This window comes from Macaca fascicularis, chromosome 6, assembly GCF_037993035.2.
Source record: "Macaca fascicularis isolate 582-1 chromosome 6, T2T-MFA8v1.1".
NCBI classification, from domain to species: Eukaryota; Metazoa; Chordata; class Mammalia; order Primates; family Cercopithecidae; genus Macaca; species Macaca fascicularis.
In genome coordinates, this window is record NC_088380.1 from 24,956,448 (window position 1) to 24,972,423 (window position 15,976).

Below are 15,976 nucleotides of genomic sequence, written 5' to 3' on the forward strand. Positions count from 1 at the left end.
CCTTTGCTGGGAAGTCGTTTCTCAGGTCAGACACTATGCTGAGTGGGAATATATGAGTGTGGAATAGGCATTTCCTAAGCCCCAAGGCAATGATGCTATGTACGCTCTGCAGAAAGGATGTGCAAAATCCATGCCTGTCAGAACAAGCCCATACATTGAAGAGGTCAGAAAGAACTCAGTGTAGTCAGCTTGTCAGCCCGTGGCTTATTGGACTTGTAAGGAATAGTATCATGCTAAGGGTTCAGTATGGGTCTCTCTTGTTTTCAAGCTGTTGTTCTCACTGTTAGAGATTTTATTCATCTCAAACTACTTATATGAACATATACCTTCAAGTAAACGTTTTACTAAATTGGTATTTTAGCATGTTAATTAAGCTGTGCTAAAAATACTAGTAAAACATTTATTTGAGGGGATGTACCATATAGCACTGTGAGATGAACAAAGATTATAAAATTAAAAGTGTTGCCTCTTGAAACAAACTATTTTTTTTTTTTTTTTTTTTTTTTTTTTTTAATCCTGCCACAATATTTTTAATTACGTACAAAGGTCTGACATGGCACCCAGGGACCCATTTCACCCACTGCTCTGTTTGGCCGCCAGTCTTTTGTCTCTCTCTTCAGCAATGGTGAGGCGGATACCCTTTCCTCGGGGAAGAGAAATCCATGGTTTGTTGCCCTTGCCAATAACAAAAATGTTGGAAAGTCGAGTGGCAAAGCTGTTGCCATTGGCATCTTTCACGTGAACCACGTCAAAAGATCCAGGATGCCTCTCTCTGTTGGTGATCACACCAATTCTTCCCAGGTTAGCACCTCCAGTCACCATACACAGGTTACCAGTGTCGAACTTGATGAAATCAGTAATCTTGCCAGTCTCCAAATCAATCTGAATGGTATCATTCACCTTGATGAGGGGATCGGGGTAGCGGATGGTGCGGGCATCATGAGTCACCAGATGAGGGATTCCTTTTGTGCCCACAAAGATCTTTCTCACTTTGCATAACTTGTACTTGGCCTCCTCAGGTGTAATACGATGTACAGCAAAGCGACCCTTGGTGTCATAGATCAGACGGAAATTCTCTCCCGTCTTGTCAATGCTGATGACATCCATGAATCCAGCAGGGTAGGTTATATCAGTTCGGACCTTGCCATCGATCTTAATGAACCGCTGCATGCAAATCTTCTTTACTTCATCTCCTGTCAGGGCATACTTAAGTCTGTTCCTTAGGAAGATGATGAGGGGGAGACACTCTCTCAACTTGTGGGGACCGGTGGATGGACGAGGAGCAAACACACCGGTCAATTTATCCAGCATCCAATGCTTTGGAGCTGCTACCCGCTTCAGATGCTTCTTGGGACCACGAGCCATGGCTGCGTTAGGCAAGGAAAGAGGACCTCCGTCTTCCGGTGCGCGTAGAAATTCGAAACAAACTATTTTTAAAGTGTTATCCTTTTTATCACTTTTTTTTGCACAAATAAGTCTTTATCGTCTTTTATCTGATGAAGAAATGAAATCATGATAAATCTTTGTATTGTGTCACTCTTAAACGCTGTGTTTGTTTTTATTGTAAAGGCAACAGTTCCAACTTTAAAAGATGAAACAGCTATAAGGGCGGAAAGGGGGTAACTTCTTTCCTCCCTATCACAAAGGTCACTGCCAACACCCCTATAACAAAAGACACATTCACAAGAGAGAAACATAGCAGATCTATTTGGTCAGTTTTGTATGACATGAAAGCCTTCAGATTGAAGACTCAAAGATACAGGAGAAGCTATCTGATTTTATGCTTAGATTCCAAAATGCTGTGGCAACTGTGTAGCAATGCGACTGGATGAAAGAGTGTGATCTGGCAGTAATAGACCAGGGTGGAAATTGAACAAGGCTTGTTAGTTTAGCCTCTTCTGGGCCTCTCTGAGCAGCATTCCTTCTTTCTAGGCATGGGGCAGGTCTTGTTCTGCAATGGGGGTCTTACGACCTACCATCAAAGGAGGTGGGTCAGAGAATTTTTGTGGCCATTTTTTTACAAAGAAAGATGGAAGAAGGTTAGAGTAATGTTTACAGGTTTTATGGGTGGCTTTGGAGAGAAGGGATTCTGGTTTACATGATCCATCTTGAGGAAGAGGGATTCTAGTTTCTACGGCTTGCCTCCACGGAGAATGAGGGTGAGAGACAGAAGTGCAGGAAAAGGTCAAAGAGGAACTTTGCTTCTTAAACTGCCTCTGGGGATTCCACTTTGGAGTATTGTTTTGTGAGTCCCAACACAGGTGTATTTAGAAATCTTAATATTTTAGATATCAATTGAATATGTATACCCCCAAGTGCTTCACATTGGAAACATATTGAAACATGTTTTGTTAAATTAGACTAAACTGAATGTGACTGTTGTTTATTTCTTTGTAAATTTATTGAATTATAAAATACATACAAAAAAAAATAAAAAGGGCAGGTGTCGTATTTGTCCAGCATTCACGAAATAAACCCCCCACTCAGACCAAGAAACATCACCAGTCTCCCAGAGGTGTCCCTTATACTTTTTCATGGTCCCTCTCTTCTTCAACAAGATTTACCACTATTCTGACTTAAACAACGTAGTTCAGTTTTGCATGGCTTTTAAGCTTTATATGAATAAAATAATGCATGATACGTGCCTTGCTGTCAGCGTATTGTTAAACATCATGTCTCTGAGATTCATTCAAATTGTTGTATATAGTCATACCTTATTTATTCTCATCTCTGCAAGGCTTTCAATGACATAAATATACCACAATCTATGTATGTATTTTATAATTGATGAATATTTGTTAATTTCCAGTTTGGAACTATTAGAAATAAGCTGCAAAGAATATATAGATGCAAGTCTCTTGCTGAACATATGTTTATATTGGGGTAAGAGGTTTTAAGCCTAGAATTGAAAATGTTGTATTGATAGGCTCATCTCTACTAGCTACTGCCTATAGCAGTATATGAGAGTTATCAAGTTTATAAATCTTTTCAAAGAATGAATTCTTAGTTTTGATGTTTCTCTACTACATATCTGCTTTCTATTTATTTGATTTATATTCTTATCTTTATTTCTACTTTCTTTGGATAAGATTTACTTTTATTTTCTACTTTTTGTGAAAAATAATAGCTTACTGATTTTAAGTCTTTCTCCTTTTATAATATATGCATGTATAGCTATAATTTTTTAGTTAAGTGCTGTATTATTCCATTTTCATGTTGCTGAAAAAGACATTCCCAAGATTGGGAAATTTATAAAAGAAAGAGGTTTAATGGACTCATGATTCCACATGGCTTGAGAGACCTCACAATCATGACAGAAGGTGAAAGGCGTGTCTCACATGGCAGCAGACAAGAGAAGAGGGCTTGTGCAAGGAAACATATGAGGGAAACCCCTGGGAGACTCCCCTCTATAAAACCATCAGATCTTGTGAGACTTATTTGCTATCATGAGAACAGCACAGGAAAGACTCACCCCCATGATGCAATAACTTCTCACCGCATCCTTCCCAAAACATGTGGGAATTGTGGGAGCTTCAATTCAATATGAGATTTGGGTGAGGACACAGCCAAACCATGTCAAGTGTCCCTTAAGTACACCCCAAATTTTGATATGACATATATTTCCGATCATGAAGTTCAAATTATTTTCTAATTTTTTTTTTTTTCTTTTTTTGAGATGGAGTCTCCCTCTTTTGCCCAGGCTGGAGTACAGTGGCATGATCTCGGCTTACTGCAACCTCAGCCTCCTGGGTTCAAGCGATTCTCCTGCCTCAGGCTCCTGAGTAGCTGAGACTATAGTTGCATGTCACCATGCCTGGCTAATTTTTGTATTTTTAGTAGAAACAGGATTTCACCATGTTGACTAGGATGGTCTCTATCTCCTGACCTCATGATCCACCTGCCTCAGCCTCCCAAAGTGCTGGGATTACAGGTATGAGCCACCACACCTAGCTTACTTTCTAATTTCTTTTGTGATTTCTTCTTTGATTCAACAGTCATTTAGAAATGTGTCACTCACTGTATTTTACAGAAAACTCTATTAATTGTTAAATCCACAGTGATTAGAGAACATCTTCTAAGTGACTTTACAACTTTAAAGTATATTGAATCTCAACTAATAATGTACAACAACCTATCATATGATCAATTTTGCTAAATATTTTATTTTCACATAAAAATCCACATTATGTCAATGTTGGGCAGTGTTTTATATCTGAACTGTTGCTCAAAGTTATTTCATTTTGCCGATATTCTATATAATTACAGATATTTTTGTTTGCTTGATGTATTAGTTAATGGGAACTAATGCCTCCTGCTATCAGAGAATAGGTTATTTTCCATTGAGTCATGTCAATTAATAATTTATATATTTTGATAAATTGTTACTATGTATGTATAGATTTAGTATCAATATATCTGTTGAATGGACCTATTTGTCATTCTGGGGGTGGAATGAAGGTCTATTTTGTTATGACAGAAAGAAAACAATAATTTTCAATGTGATTTCTTTATATAGATGACAATATCATTTTATAATATCTAAAATATTTATTTATAGAAATGTAGCATGAGATTCAGTACGTCATTGCGACAAATTATGCAATTAAAGCTAGAGCAAGAAAGCCCATTAATTATACTATATTAAGGTTTTTACTAAAAACAGATAAAAGAACCAAGTATAGTTTGAATATATCATCAATAAACAGCTAATCAAAGCACTAATTTATTAAATGGCATAAGTCTTAAGTCTAAATCATATTAAACTAATAATTTTTATAACTAGGTTTTTACAAAATTTCCATCAAGATTCTATGAAGCAATAACATAACCTGTTCTATATTATTAAAGTACCATGAAATCTCATAGCAATTAAAATGTTACTTAAGAAATCAATATTGGCATATTTAACTAAGACATTAGTGTCAGGATATAGTTTGAAAGTTTGGTAGTAGATCATGTTTGCAAATATTTCAACATGTGACAAAACAGTAAATGCCATCTTACTTGGAACTAATTAACAGGAAGATTTAGTGATATATGTTTACACTTAATTTAGTTATTTAAAAATCATTTTAAGATAGGAAATTTGTAAGAGTAAACTCTCCAGCTTGATACTAATTAGTATTTGTTTTGCTGTAATGAATATTAAGCTAACCCATCTCTAATTAATATCACAGATAACAGAGACATTCTATCAGCACAATACTTTGTATAGTTTTTAGACTATTGAGCAACATTTTCATAGCAGATTATGAGAATGTGTTGTGAAAAACAAAAACAAATATTTTTTGTTTTTTTTTTGAGACGGAGTTTCAAAATATTTTTTGAGACGGAGTTTCGCTCTTGTTGCCCAGGCTTGAGTGCAATGGCGCGACCTCAGCTCACCACAACCTCCGCCTCCTGAGTTCAAGCGATTCTCTTGCCTCAGCCTCCAGAGTAGCTGGGATTACAGGCACGCACCACCATGCCCGGCTAATTTTTGTGTTTTATAGTGGAGATGGGTTTTTTCCACATTGGTCAGGCTGGTCTGGAACTCCCGACCTCAGGTGATCCACCTGCCTTGGCTTCCCAAAGTGCTGGGATTACAGACATGAGCCACCACACCCGGCCAAACGAAACAATTTTTTAATATAATCTATTTTCCTTATTCATAATTTGAATAAGAATTTGTAATTTTATCACAGACCAGTAAACAATTCTGTGAAAATATTTCTATGTAGGGAAAATTTTCAAAAGTTTAAGTTTGGTATGGTTTTCTTAGGCATAAATACTGCCAGATTGCTGTGACAATATTAATTCAAAATATATTTAGGTTTTGCGTATTGAAATCTATTCATTATTCTAAGAGAATTTTTTGTTATTTCTTTTGTTTATGCTCCTCCTCTTATATTTTCACATATAAATATCAAATGTACAAATGATACTGGATCAGCAATGACTGAAGAACAGAAAAGGTGATTGGTGGACAAGGAAAAATATTTTAATACTTCAGGAAAAAAAAATCTCCGCTCAAACATCTTTTCTTCAGAAACGCATATTAGCTTCCATTTGTGTAACAAGTGCTCAGTATTTCATTACTCTTTTCTTCCCAAGTCTTCGATCGTTGACACTTGACTGTAATTTTTTCATCCAATCTTGTGAGGGAAAGACTGCAGGGTCAGGTTAACACAGTGATTCAAGACAAATGCCAAGTGCGTGTCTTATGAGACTTATACTCTGCAAACAGAGAATCGCAGGAGCAAGGAACATGGTGATATATATGAGTGTGGTGCCGAGGTTCTACAGATGAATGTAGATATATTGAGTTAGGCACTTAAAGCAATTGCTTTCAGTCATCTCGATGATAAGCAGTCAGAGATGAGATGTGTGCATTTGAGATGAAAGAGCTTGGTGTAAATTTAAATCAAATCCAAAGACTGACATTTACCTCATTTTGGTTGGAGAGGACAGGAATATATTTAAGATTGAGAAACAAATTTAAATACTTAAGACTAGTTTTAAAAAATTGAAAAATTCTGTCACAGAATCCTCACTTAGATTCACTGTAGAAAAATGAGTTGGTGACGGACTCGTGTGTTTGTGGTTAGGTAAATAGAAGACTTCCTTGATGATGGACAGAAGTAAGATGAGTGTGTGAAGATAAATTAGGAGGCAATCATTTGATTATTTAATTAGGAGAGATAATAAGGAGAATAAGGATCTTATGAGAGATAAGTTCTAATAAGAGATAATAAGATAATAAGGATCATAAAGAAATATACTCATAGTATAACAAGGTTTATTTAGTATGAATCACATTACAGATAGAGTAGAAACACCGAGTGGACAGAACACTGTGATACATAAAAAGTCAGAGTCCTACTCAGTCAGTCTACTGACTATAAGATACAACAAAACATAAGCTCAGCTGAAGTGGGTGGATGGCCTGAGGTCAGGAGTTCGAGACCAGCTTGGCCAACATGGGGAATCCTTGTCTCTACTAAAAATACAAAAATTAGCCGAGTGTGGTGGTGGGCACCTATAAGCCCAGCTACTGGGGAGACTGAGGCAGGAGAATTGCTTGAACCCAGGAGGAGGTGGAGATTGCAGTGAGCTGGGATGGTGACATGGCACTCCAGCCTGGGCGACAGAGCGAGACTCCATCTGAAAACAAACAAACAAAAATAAGTAAATAAAAATAAGCTCATCGTAAACTGCTGTGAATGTAGAATTTCAAGGGGATTTATTTTCTTTAAATTATGCACATGATTCAGTGTAAAACGTCTCCAACATCTTTTAATAAGTAAGTCAGAACAAAGTAGGGCAATGAGACAAAATAACAATAATAATAATGAGAAGTATTATACAACACATTGTTGGCCACTGAAATATCTTGAGCAATTTGATGCATGAGGAATATCCCCTAGCCCCAAGCATGCCAATAAGGATTATCACTTAATACCATAGTCTAAAAAATAAATACGGAGTAGAGATTTTTATTGTGTGCAGTGCCTAAAGTATTACAGTTAACTTCATCAAATAGTTACCCTCTTCTACAGGGCAGAATGCTTTCACAGTTGGGTATTTACCTTCATGATGAATGTGACTGGAGACAGAGGAGGTGATAACGACCAATACTCATTAGTGTTTTAACCAACACGGAGAATGCTTCCCCAGTTGTTTGCTCAAAATGAGCAAGGAAATAAAGGCGGAAACTCAAGTTTAATGTTACCTGCAACAGTAGGCTCTGCTGCAATCCCTGAAAATGACCAGAGCTTAATCTTATGTAAAGAACATTCAGGCCGGGCACAGTGGCTCATGCCTGTAATCCCAGCACTTTGGGAGGTCAAGGCGGGTGGATCACCTGAGGTCAGAAGTTCAAGACCAGCCTGGTCAACTCGGTGAAATTCTGTCTCTATTAAATATACAAAAATTAGCTGGGCGTGGTGACAGGTGCTGTAATTCCAGCTACTCGGGAGGCTGAGGCAGGAGAATGTCTTGAACTCGGGAGACAGAGGTTGCAGTGAGTCGAGATTGCGACCTTGTACTCCAGCCTGGACAACAAGAGCAAAACTTCATCTCAAAAGAAAAAAAAAAAAAACACTTATCAGCATATTACAAATGTAGAGGTCCATTTATCTCTGGTCTTTGACAACTGCTGTCCCATCAAAAGTGGAAATTTATTCTATTGCCTTATTTTATTTATCCAAAATAACAACTTATTAAAAATAAGGGCCTTTCTTACCCAAAGAGGAAAGCTTTGAAATATTCAAAATAAACTTATTGTTCTAGTCACATTCAAAAGGCTATTACTTCTGCATTTTATCAGTGGATTTTCAGCCATAAATATACTATATACGTGCTCTTCTTTTGCTATTCCACCAAATAAATAATAATAACAAGAATTCAGCATTAGAAATTTACAGAACTGTGAAATTAGTCTACCACAGTTTCTCAGATTGTGGCAGAGGACATGAGACTCCTGGGTCACAGATAAAGGATTTTATTAGTCACAGAACAGTAGGCAGCATGATTTTATATTTACATGTGCTTCTACCTGTTCCCACAAGGCCCACTGGAGCAATGGGGGAGGGAGTCCAGGTGGATTGCACATAGGGAGACTGTGCAACAGCTGAGGAGTTCCGAGCTTAGGAAAACCACATTTTTGTGATGAGGCTCCCAGCAAACTGACCAAACTCTGCCCCAGAGGGAGAAAACATCTTTATTACACTCATCAGAAAACATGTCTGCCTTGTGTCCCAAAGAGAGCCACTATTTCTCTCATCTGAGGCTTTTTGCTATACAAAAGCTTTCACAAGACATATAAAAATATCATGGGGAGTTGCCTTCCAAAAACAAACATACACCAACACGTTTGCAACTAAGACAGAGAAATCAGAAATAGAAGAGACATCCCGGATAAAAAGTATGACATTAAATAGGCCCAGGAAAGCTAATCCCTGTTTAGCATTGCATATGCCAATTCACACTTACAGTCATTCATATCTTCTTCATAACGAGCTTCTTCCTGTCATGTGCATTTTTCTTGAAAGTGCTCTTGTTTCTTGGCCATTGGCAGAATATCTGAGTTGTTTTTTTCTATACTGTTGACCTTTTATCGAACTCACTAATCATATTTATCCATAAACACCATTTATCACCATAGAAATATTTTGTGATTACTATATGCAAGTTAATGGTGTAGATGCTGGAAACCAAGAAAATACTATGCTCATCTGTTTTTCAAAGAAAAATTTTTCTTAAAGAAATAGAAATTAGCCACAGGTACATAAACATTAAAGAATATACACTGAATAACATATATGCCAGATGCTATAATACAACAGAAAATAAGATCTCACAGGCTTTACTGGTTTTCAAAAAGATTTTACCTTTTACAATGATCCAAAACTAGCTTTTTTTTTTCAATTGGAGACATTACCCATTTCTATTGGTTTGATCTTGATATCGATTTGTAGCCTCAACCAAAATATATGGTCTGTTTAGTCTTCTTCAGCTTTATAGTAACTTTTCCCCATGGTGCCCCAGAATAGATTTCCTACAATTTACAGCCACTCTGCTCTTCGTGTATTGGAATTGGCACTGTACACAACATCTCAAACAGTAATTCTCATCAACTAAGAGTACAGATCTAAAGTAAAACAAATCCACTGTCCCAATCAAGCAGGACCTCTCAAGCAGCTCAAGACTAATTGAAGGTTTCTCTTGCTTGATATTTATCCCCCTATGGCCAATATTTTGTAAAAGCATTCTGTTGCTTTTTTTAAAAATGTACAATTCTAAACAGCAATATAGTTGCTTAATAGATTTTCATGGAGAATGTATGGTATTTCATTTGTTTTCACATTTGGCGCAAGTGTTTTTTGTCCTCAAATAGCAATTTATCATATTCAATAAATTCCACTTGCCACTATTGTTACCCTTAGCGTGCTTGTCTGTTTTTGTTTTTTTTTTCCTGTTAATAGTTAATTGGTCATTATGTTGTTCTGCTCTTTGCTTTCTTGATTCTCATCAAGAGAGTTGAATACAGATAATGTTTTAACAATAATAAATACTAGTTCTGAAATACTGATATAATTAATTTTAGGTTGATTGATTTCTTCATTGGTAAAATAATTATATCATCTACATGGTAAGAATTTACAAGATATCAGAATGTCTTTTACCTTCTGCTGCTTCAGTGTGATTTTGAGATACTTTATTAATAACCCTTGAGAAATTTTTAGATCTCTCTAAGTACCTACATCTACACAGAACAGAAACATTGCTTTAGATAAGTCAAAAATTAAACGGAAAAGAAAATCGTTCAACTCATTAAGTCAGTACTTCTATTTTAAAACATTGTCAACAGTTTTGACTATTTCTCTTTTTCTCTTCTTTCCACTAGTTTAGTTTGCTTGATTGCTTATTTTTCTTCAGTAATTATTTTAAAGTATTGATAGATTACTCTCAATATGTCAAGGTTTAACATAATAAGAATCCGATCTGGGAAGCAATATATAGTCTTCCGACGTTTATGTTCTAAGGGATTCTTTACTATAAACATCAAGTGAAACTGGCTTTCTTCTTGATGCATGTCACACTTACGTAGTGCCTCTCTTCACATGACTACTTTTCAGAATAACTATTTTCTTATTATACAAGTACTAGGACTTATTGTAAAGATTTTGACACCAGAGAAAAATTTTGATAAAACATAATCATAAAATTGCACTTTCTGAAATAACTGCAGACAACAGTTTGATAGTTTATAGTTGCACATCATTTTAATCAAGTGTGTGTGTGTGTCTGTGTGTATGTGTACACTTGTCTCTTATCTCAGTGGGGGGTTGATTCCAGGACTTTCCAAGGATATAAAAATCTGTGGAAGCTCAAATCTCTGATATAAAATGGCATAGAATTTGCATATAATCTACATGTATCCTCTTGTATACTTTAAATCATATCTAGATTACTTATAATATATAATGCAATATAAATCTTATGTAAATACTTGTTATATTGTATCGTGTGACAAGGGAAAAAAGTCTGTTCATGTTCAGTGCAGTTGCTTTTTAAAAACATTTTTGATCTGTGGGTGATTAAATACATGGATATGAAGCCCATGGAAACAGGGGGCTGACTATGTGTGTATATTATATATTACATATTATACACCTGCAAATTTCCTATAATTCTGCATGTTATCTTTTTCCTGCAATTTTTCCACAACATTATTTAATGGTTGCATAGTATGCGACTAGAGGGATTTTCTATAAAACTAGTAAATAATTTTTTCTTCAGATATTATTGCTATGTCTAATCATCTATTTTAAAATATTACCACAATGAATATATTTTTTACCTATGTCTTTCCTTCATATTGTTATGATATATTCCTCAAATTGCTGAATGAAACAGTATGAAAAAACAGACACCAGGATGCAGCTAAAGATCTCAGTTTAAACTTTCTAATTTTGTTCTCATTTTACTAAGTTGTGATTTACTCAGGCAATTATTTATACTAATATAAAGAATCTCATTTTTGATGAGTTACAAGTGTAGTTGATTAAGCTCATTAAGAGTGATACCATTGATTCTCATACAATAACCTTGAAGAAAAGACACCAGTGGTGAGACCTCTGGTTTTGGTGTCAGAAATAGGACTCAAAAGATTCTGAATATCAGATCTGCTCTGGTACTACTTCTATAGATATTCTGCTTCTTCAAATCATCCAGCTGAAGATCATCTTCTCCTTACCAGATGCTTTTGGTAGGTTGCACAATGATAGTAATATCATGGTACAGGAGGAGACATTGCCAACTGATACATCACAAGCCACATGCAACCCAAAAGTGCGACTGGACTGCTTTTTTGTACCTAAAGAACAAGTCTGGGGAAATGGGCAGAAGATTACTTGAGGGAGTTTTTTATTTTATTATTTCCTCACTTTCAATAAAGAGGCCTCTGCTCTAAGAACCTGCATTGAAATATCAGGAACAACTGTTTCTCTGTGTCTTTGTTCTTCAGCTGTATTCAAGAATCATCTGAGACATCAAAATACCATATCTTGACTCTGAAATTAGCGAAATGGCTTGAATTCAGACAGTGCCTTTCTTCCATAGGAGTGGCTTGTACTCTCTCTGAATCTCATATTTTCAGGAATCTTTTAACATTTACTACTTCAGCCTGAGCCTTCTGCAGAGTCATTTAGTGATGTTTGCATTAAGTCAAACAAGCTGAGCAATTATGACTCATTCTCCTTCTAAAACAAAGTTATCTCCTCTGAGCTTATTTTTCATAATACTGTTCTAAATATCTAGCATATTAGAAAGCATTTCAAAGCCCAGATTAAAAGACACATTTTCTGGAACGTTCAACAAATGCTTTTTAAAAATTTGTTCATTCATAGTACTTCATTTACTCCATTTACAATACTCTGGCATAATATTCGCTTTTGTAAAATATAATATGAATAGCAATGTTAATAAAATTAGCAATATGATTGTAGTATTTTACCACTTTCAAAGCACTTTCATAAGGATTGATGTATTTGGCATTCATGTCAGCTCTGTGAGTGTGAAAAGAATTTTTCTCATCCTCATTTTATAGATTAGAAAACAGAGGCACAAGAACATAAGTAAAACCCTTAAGTGCAGAAATATTAAAGGAAAGAATCGGAGGCTGATCCTCAAATTTTTTATTAACACTTAAAAAAATGCCTGCCAATATGTCATGGGACTTTCCTTTATTATTAGTTGTTTCATGCATTTATGTTTTCACTAATGAGTTTGAGCTAGAAGGAAATTAGCAGTTTATTTTCCTGCAAGTCTCAAATCAAGATGCACATTCATGCTCAAAAATTACTGTGTCTTTCACAGGTAAAAGCATTTTAATTTGTAACACCTAGACAAATAACCAAAGTTGTCAGACTTTACATGCTGATATTCTGCTCAGCAACCACTTATATTTCATCTTTTATAACTTCTGTAGAACACTTCATCTTGCACACAGTCCATTTTCATCTTTTCGGTATTATTAGGAATATATACAGTAGTTCATAGTATCAAAATTTCATGCTTATATAATTGAGTCATGGGTAATTAGCGTGATGCTTATTTTTGCCTGAAGTTAAAAATTTTTATTTTTCTTTCTTTTTAATTCCTGGGTCAGAGATGTAAGAAGAAATCTGTATAATTACCCAGTGGATTACAAGGTTTCCAGAATGTCTATTAAATTTAAGTCATACAATGTTTTCTTTTTTTAAAAATCTGTAAATTCAGAAAAATATAAAGCACTTCAGAGCTATAATTAATGTAATCAAGGTTTATTTTAAATCACGTTGCTTAACCTAGTTCTTACTAACAACAATTTTAGTCTCTATTATAAAAATATAACAAATTAAATTTTAATTTGATCATTATATTGCTTGTATTTTAAAACCAATTTTTAAAAAAAATTACACTATTTCCCCCAAACACTTGATTAATAAATATATCTATCAAATATCCCTTATGTATTAGATATTCAGCCAGATAATTTAAGAGAAAAATAAGTAGGACGCGTTCTGGTTTGGCTTTATTTCTATTTTTATTTTTATTTTGAAACGGAGTCTTGCTCTGTCTCCCAGGCTGGAGTGCAGTGGCCCAATCTCAGCTCACTGCAAGCTCTGCCTCCTGGGTTCACGCCATTCTCCTGCCTCAGTCTCCCGAGTAGCTGGGACTACAGGGGTCCACCACTTTGCCCGGCTAATTTTTTGCACTTTTGGTAGAGACGGGGTTTCACCATGTTAGGCAGGATGGTCTCGATCTCCTGACCTCGTGATCCACCCTCCTCGGCCTCCCAAAGTGCTGGGATTACAGGCGCCAGCCACCGCGCCCGGCGGTTTGACTTTATTTAAGACAAATTCTGAAGGAGGCAAAAATAGCTAAAGAAAAATATAATAAATGCTATAATAGATGAGTATGTATGTTACTTCAGTAAGGCGGAGGAAGATGACACACTTCATCTTCCGGCGAGTTGGTTGACAGAAGACCTTTCCCGGAAAACGTTGCTTTTAAGCGGAATCCTACAGTGTTTGAAACAGTTTGCCAGGTACACCACGTAGGAGAGAGGATATTATGGGAAGAAGGATAAGGCACAAAGACAGAGATCTGAAAGGGGTGGATTATTCAGGCAAAGTGAGAAAAGTATTATTATAGGAGGAAAAAAAGGTGAAAGGTATGGGGCAGGTAGGCTAGCTGGAGAACATTTTTAGATGTTACATTTGAAAGTGCAGCATTGAAGTACGGATGAAGTGTGCCTCTCTCCTGAGAGAGGCAGAACTTGGTTTGAATCCTGCTTCTACTCTAGTAATGGTTTGACCTTGCTCAAATTATTTGACAGCTATAAGACTTTGGTTTTCATATGTTAAATATTGAGCTAAATATGTACAGTATATCTTGTATGAGGTTTATAGGTTTAAATAAAACAACAAAATTTATATGATAAAAAGACTCTCTAAATCTACCCAAATTTTAGCAATGACTTCTGAAATTATTATTGATATTATCATTTTTGGGGCTTTAACCCATAGGAAGGTCATTCTAGCAGCTGTATGGAGAACAAATTGGGCGGGGGGAAAGCATTGTAATCCAGAGACATTTTCAATAAGATGTTGCAACCATCTAGTCCAAAGAACAAAGGTAGCAGAGTGATACTTTAATAATAAAACACAAAATATTATCTCAACTTATTTAGTGCCTTGTATCATAAGAGCTTTGCATGAATTGTTTTGATGTAATACCAAAAATAGCCCCGTAAGTTAAATCTGTGTATAGTTTCTCAAGAGAAACAGAATCATGTTCTATTTATTATACATATTCTATTTCTCTCTATATAATTTTATATTAAGTATATAATATACATATTATTTTATATATGAAAAAAGATATTTCTTTCTCTCTCTCTCTCTACCTCTATCTCTCTTTTTCTTTCTAATACACAGTTGACTTTTTTTTTTAAACTTTAAGTTCTGGGATACATATGTAGAACGTGCACATTTGTTACATAGATACACAAGCGCCATGGTGGTTTGCTGCACCAATCAACCCGTCATCTAGGTTTTAAACCACGCATGCATTAGATATTTGTCCTAATACTCTCCCTCCCCTTGCCCGCTACCCCCAACAGGCCCCAGTGTATGATGTTCCCCTCCCTGTGTCCATGTGTTCTCATTTTTCAACTCCCACTTATGACGGAGAATATGCGGTGTTTGGTTTTCTGTTCCTGTGTTAGTTTGCTGTGGACTCTTGAACAATACAAAAGTTAGGGGCACTGTCACCCTGCACAATAAAAATCTGCATATAACTCTGGACACCCCAAAAATGTAACTAATAAATAAATGCCTACTGTTGACTGAGAGGCTTACCGATAAGATAAATGGTCAATTAACACATATTTTATAGGTTATATGCATTATATACTGTATTCTTACAAATAAAGTAAGCTTGAGGAAATAAAGTGTTATTAAGAAAATAATCAGAGGCTCACACCTGTAATCCCAGCACTTTGGGAGGCTGAAGTGGGCGGATCAAGAGGTCAAGAGATCGAGACCATCTGATCAACATCGTGAAACCCCATCTCTACTAAAAACACAAAAATTAGCTGGGCGTGGTGGTGCGCACCTGTAGCCCCAGGACTTGGGAGGCTGAGGCAGGAGAATCGCTTGAACCCAGGAGGTGGAGGTTGCAGTGAGCTAGGATGGTGCCACTGCACTCCAGCCTGGTGACAGAGTGAGACTCTATCCAAAAAAAAAAAAAAAAGAAAAGGAAAGAAAAGAAAGAAAGAAAATCAGAAAGCAGAAATACATCTACTATTCATTAAGTATAAGTAGATCATCATCATAAAGGTCTTCATCCTCTTCATCTTTACATTGAGTATTGAGATTGAGGAGAAAGAGGAAAAGGGGTGGTTGGTTTTGCTGTCTCAGGGATTGCAAAGGCAGAAGAAAATAAA

The 15,976-nt window shown here is 35.9% G+C and overlaps 1 protein-coding gene across 1 annotated transcript; it reads right to left on the reverse strand.

The window, feature by feature from the left end:
- Positions 1-482: 482 nt before the first annotated feature.
- Positions 483-1,388, reverse strand: LOC135971245 (small ribosomal subunit protein eS4, X isoform). Its single transcript, XM_065546129.2, has one exon. The coding sequence runs from the start codon at positions 1,363-1,365 to the stop codon at positions 574-576; it is 792 nt and encodes a 263-aa protein (XP_065402201.1). The 5' UTR covers positions 1,366-1,388; the 3' UTR covers positions 483-573.
- Positions 1,389-15,976: the final 14,588 nt, after the last annotated feature.

Coding starts and splice junctions, on each gene's coding strand:
- LOC135971245 (XM_065546129.2), bottom strand. CDS start 1,365: ATGGCTCGTGGTCCCAAGAAGCATCTGAAGCGGGTAGCAGCTCCAAAG.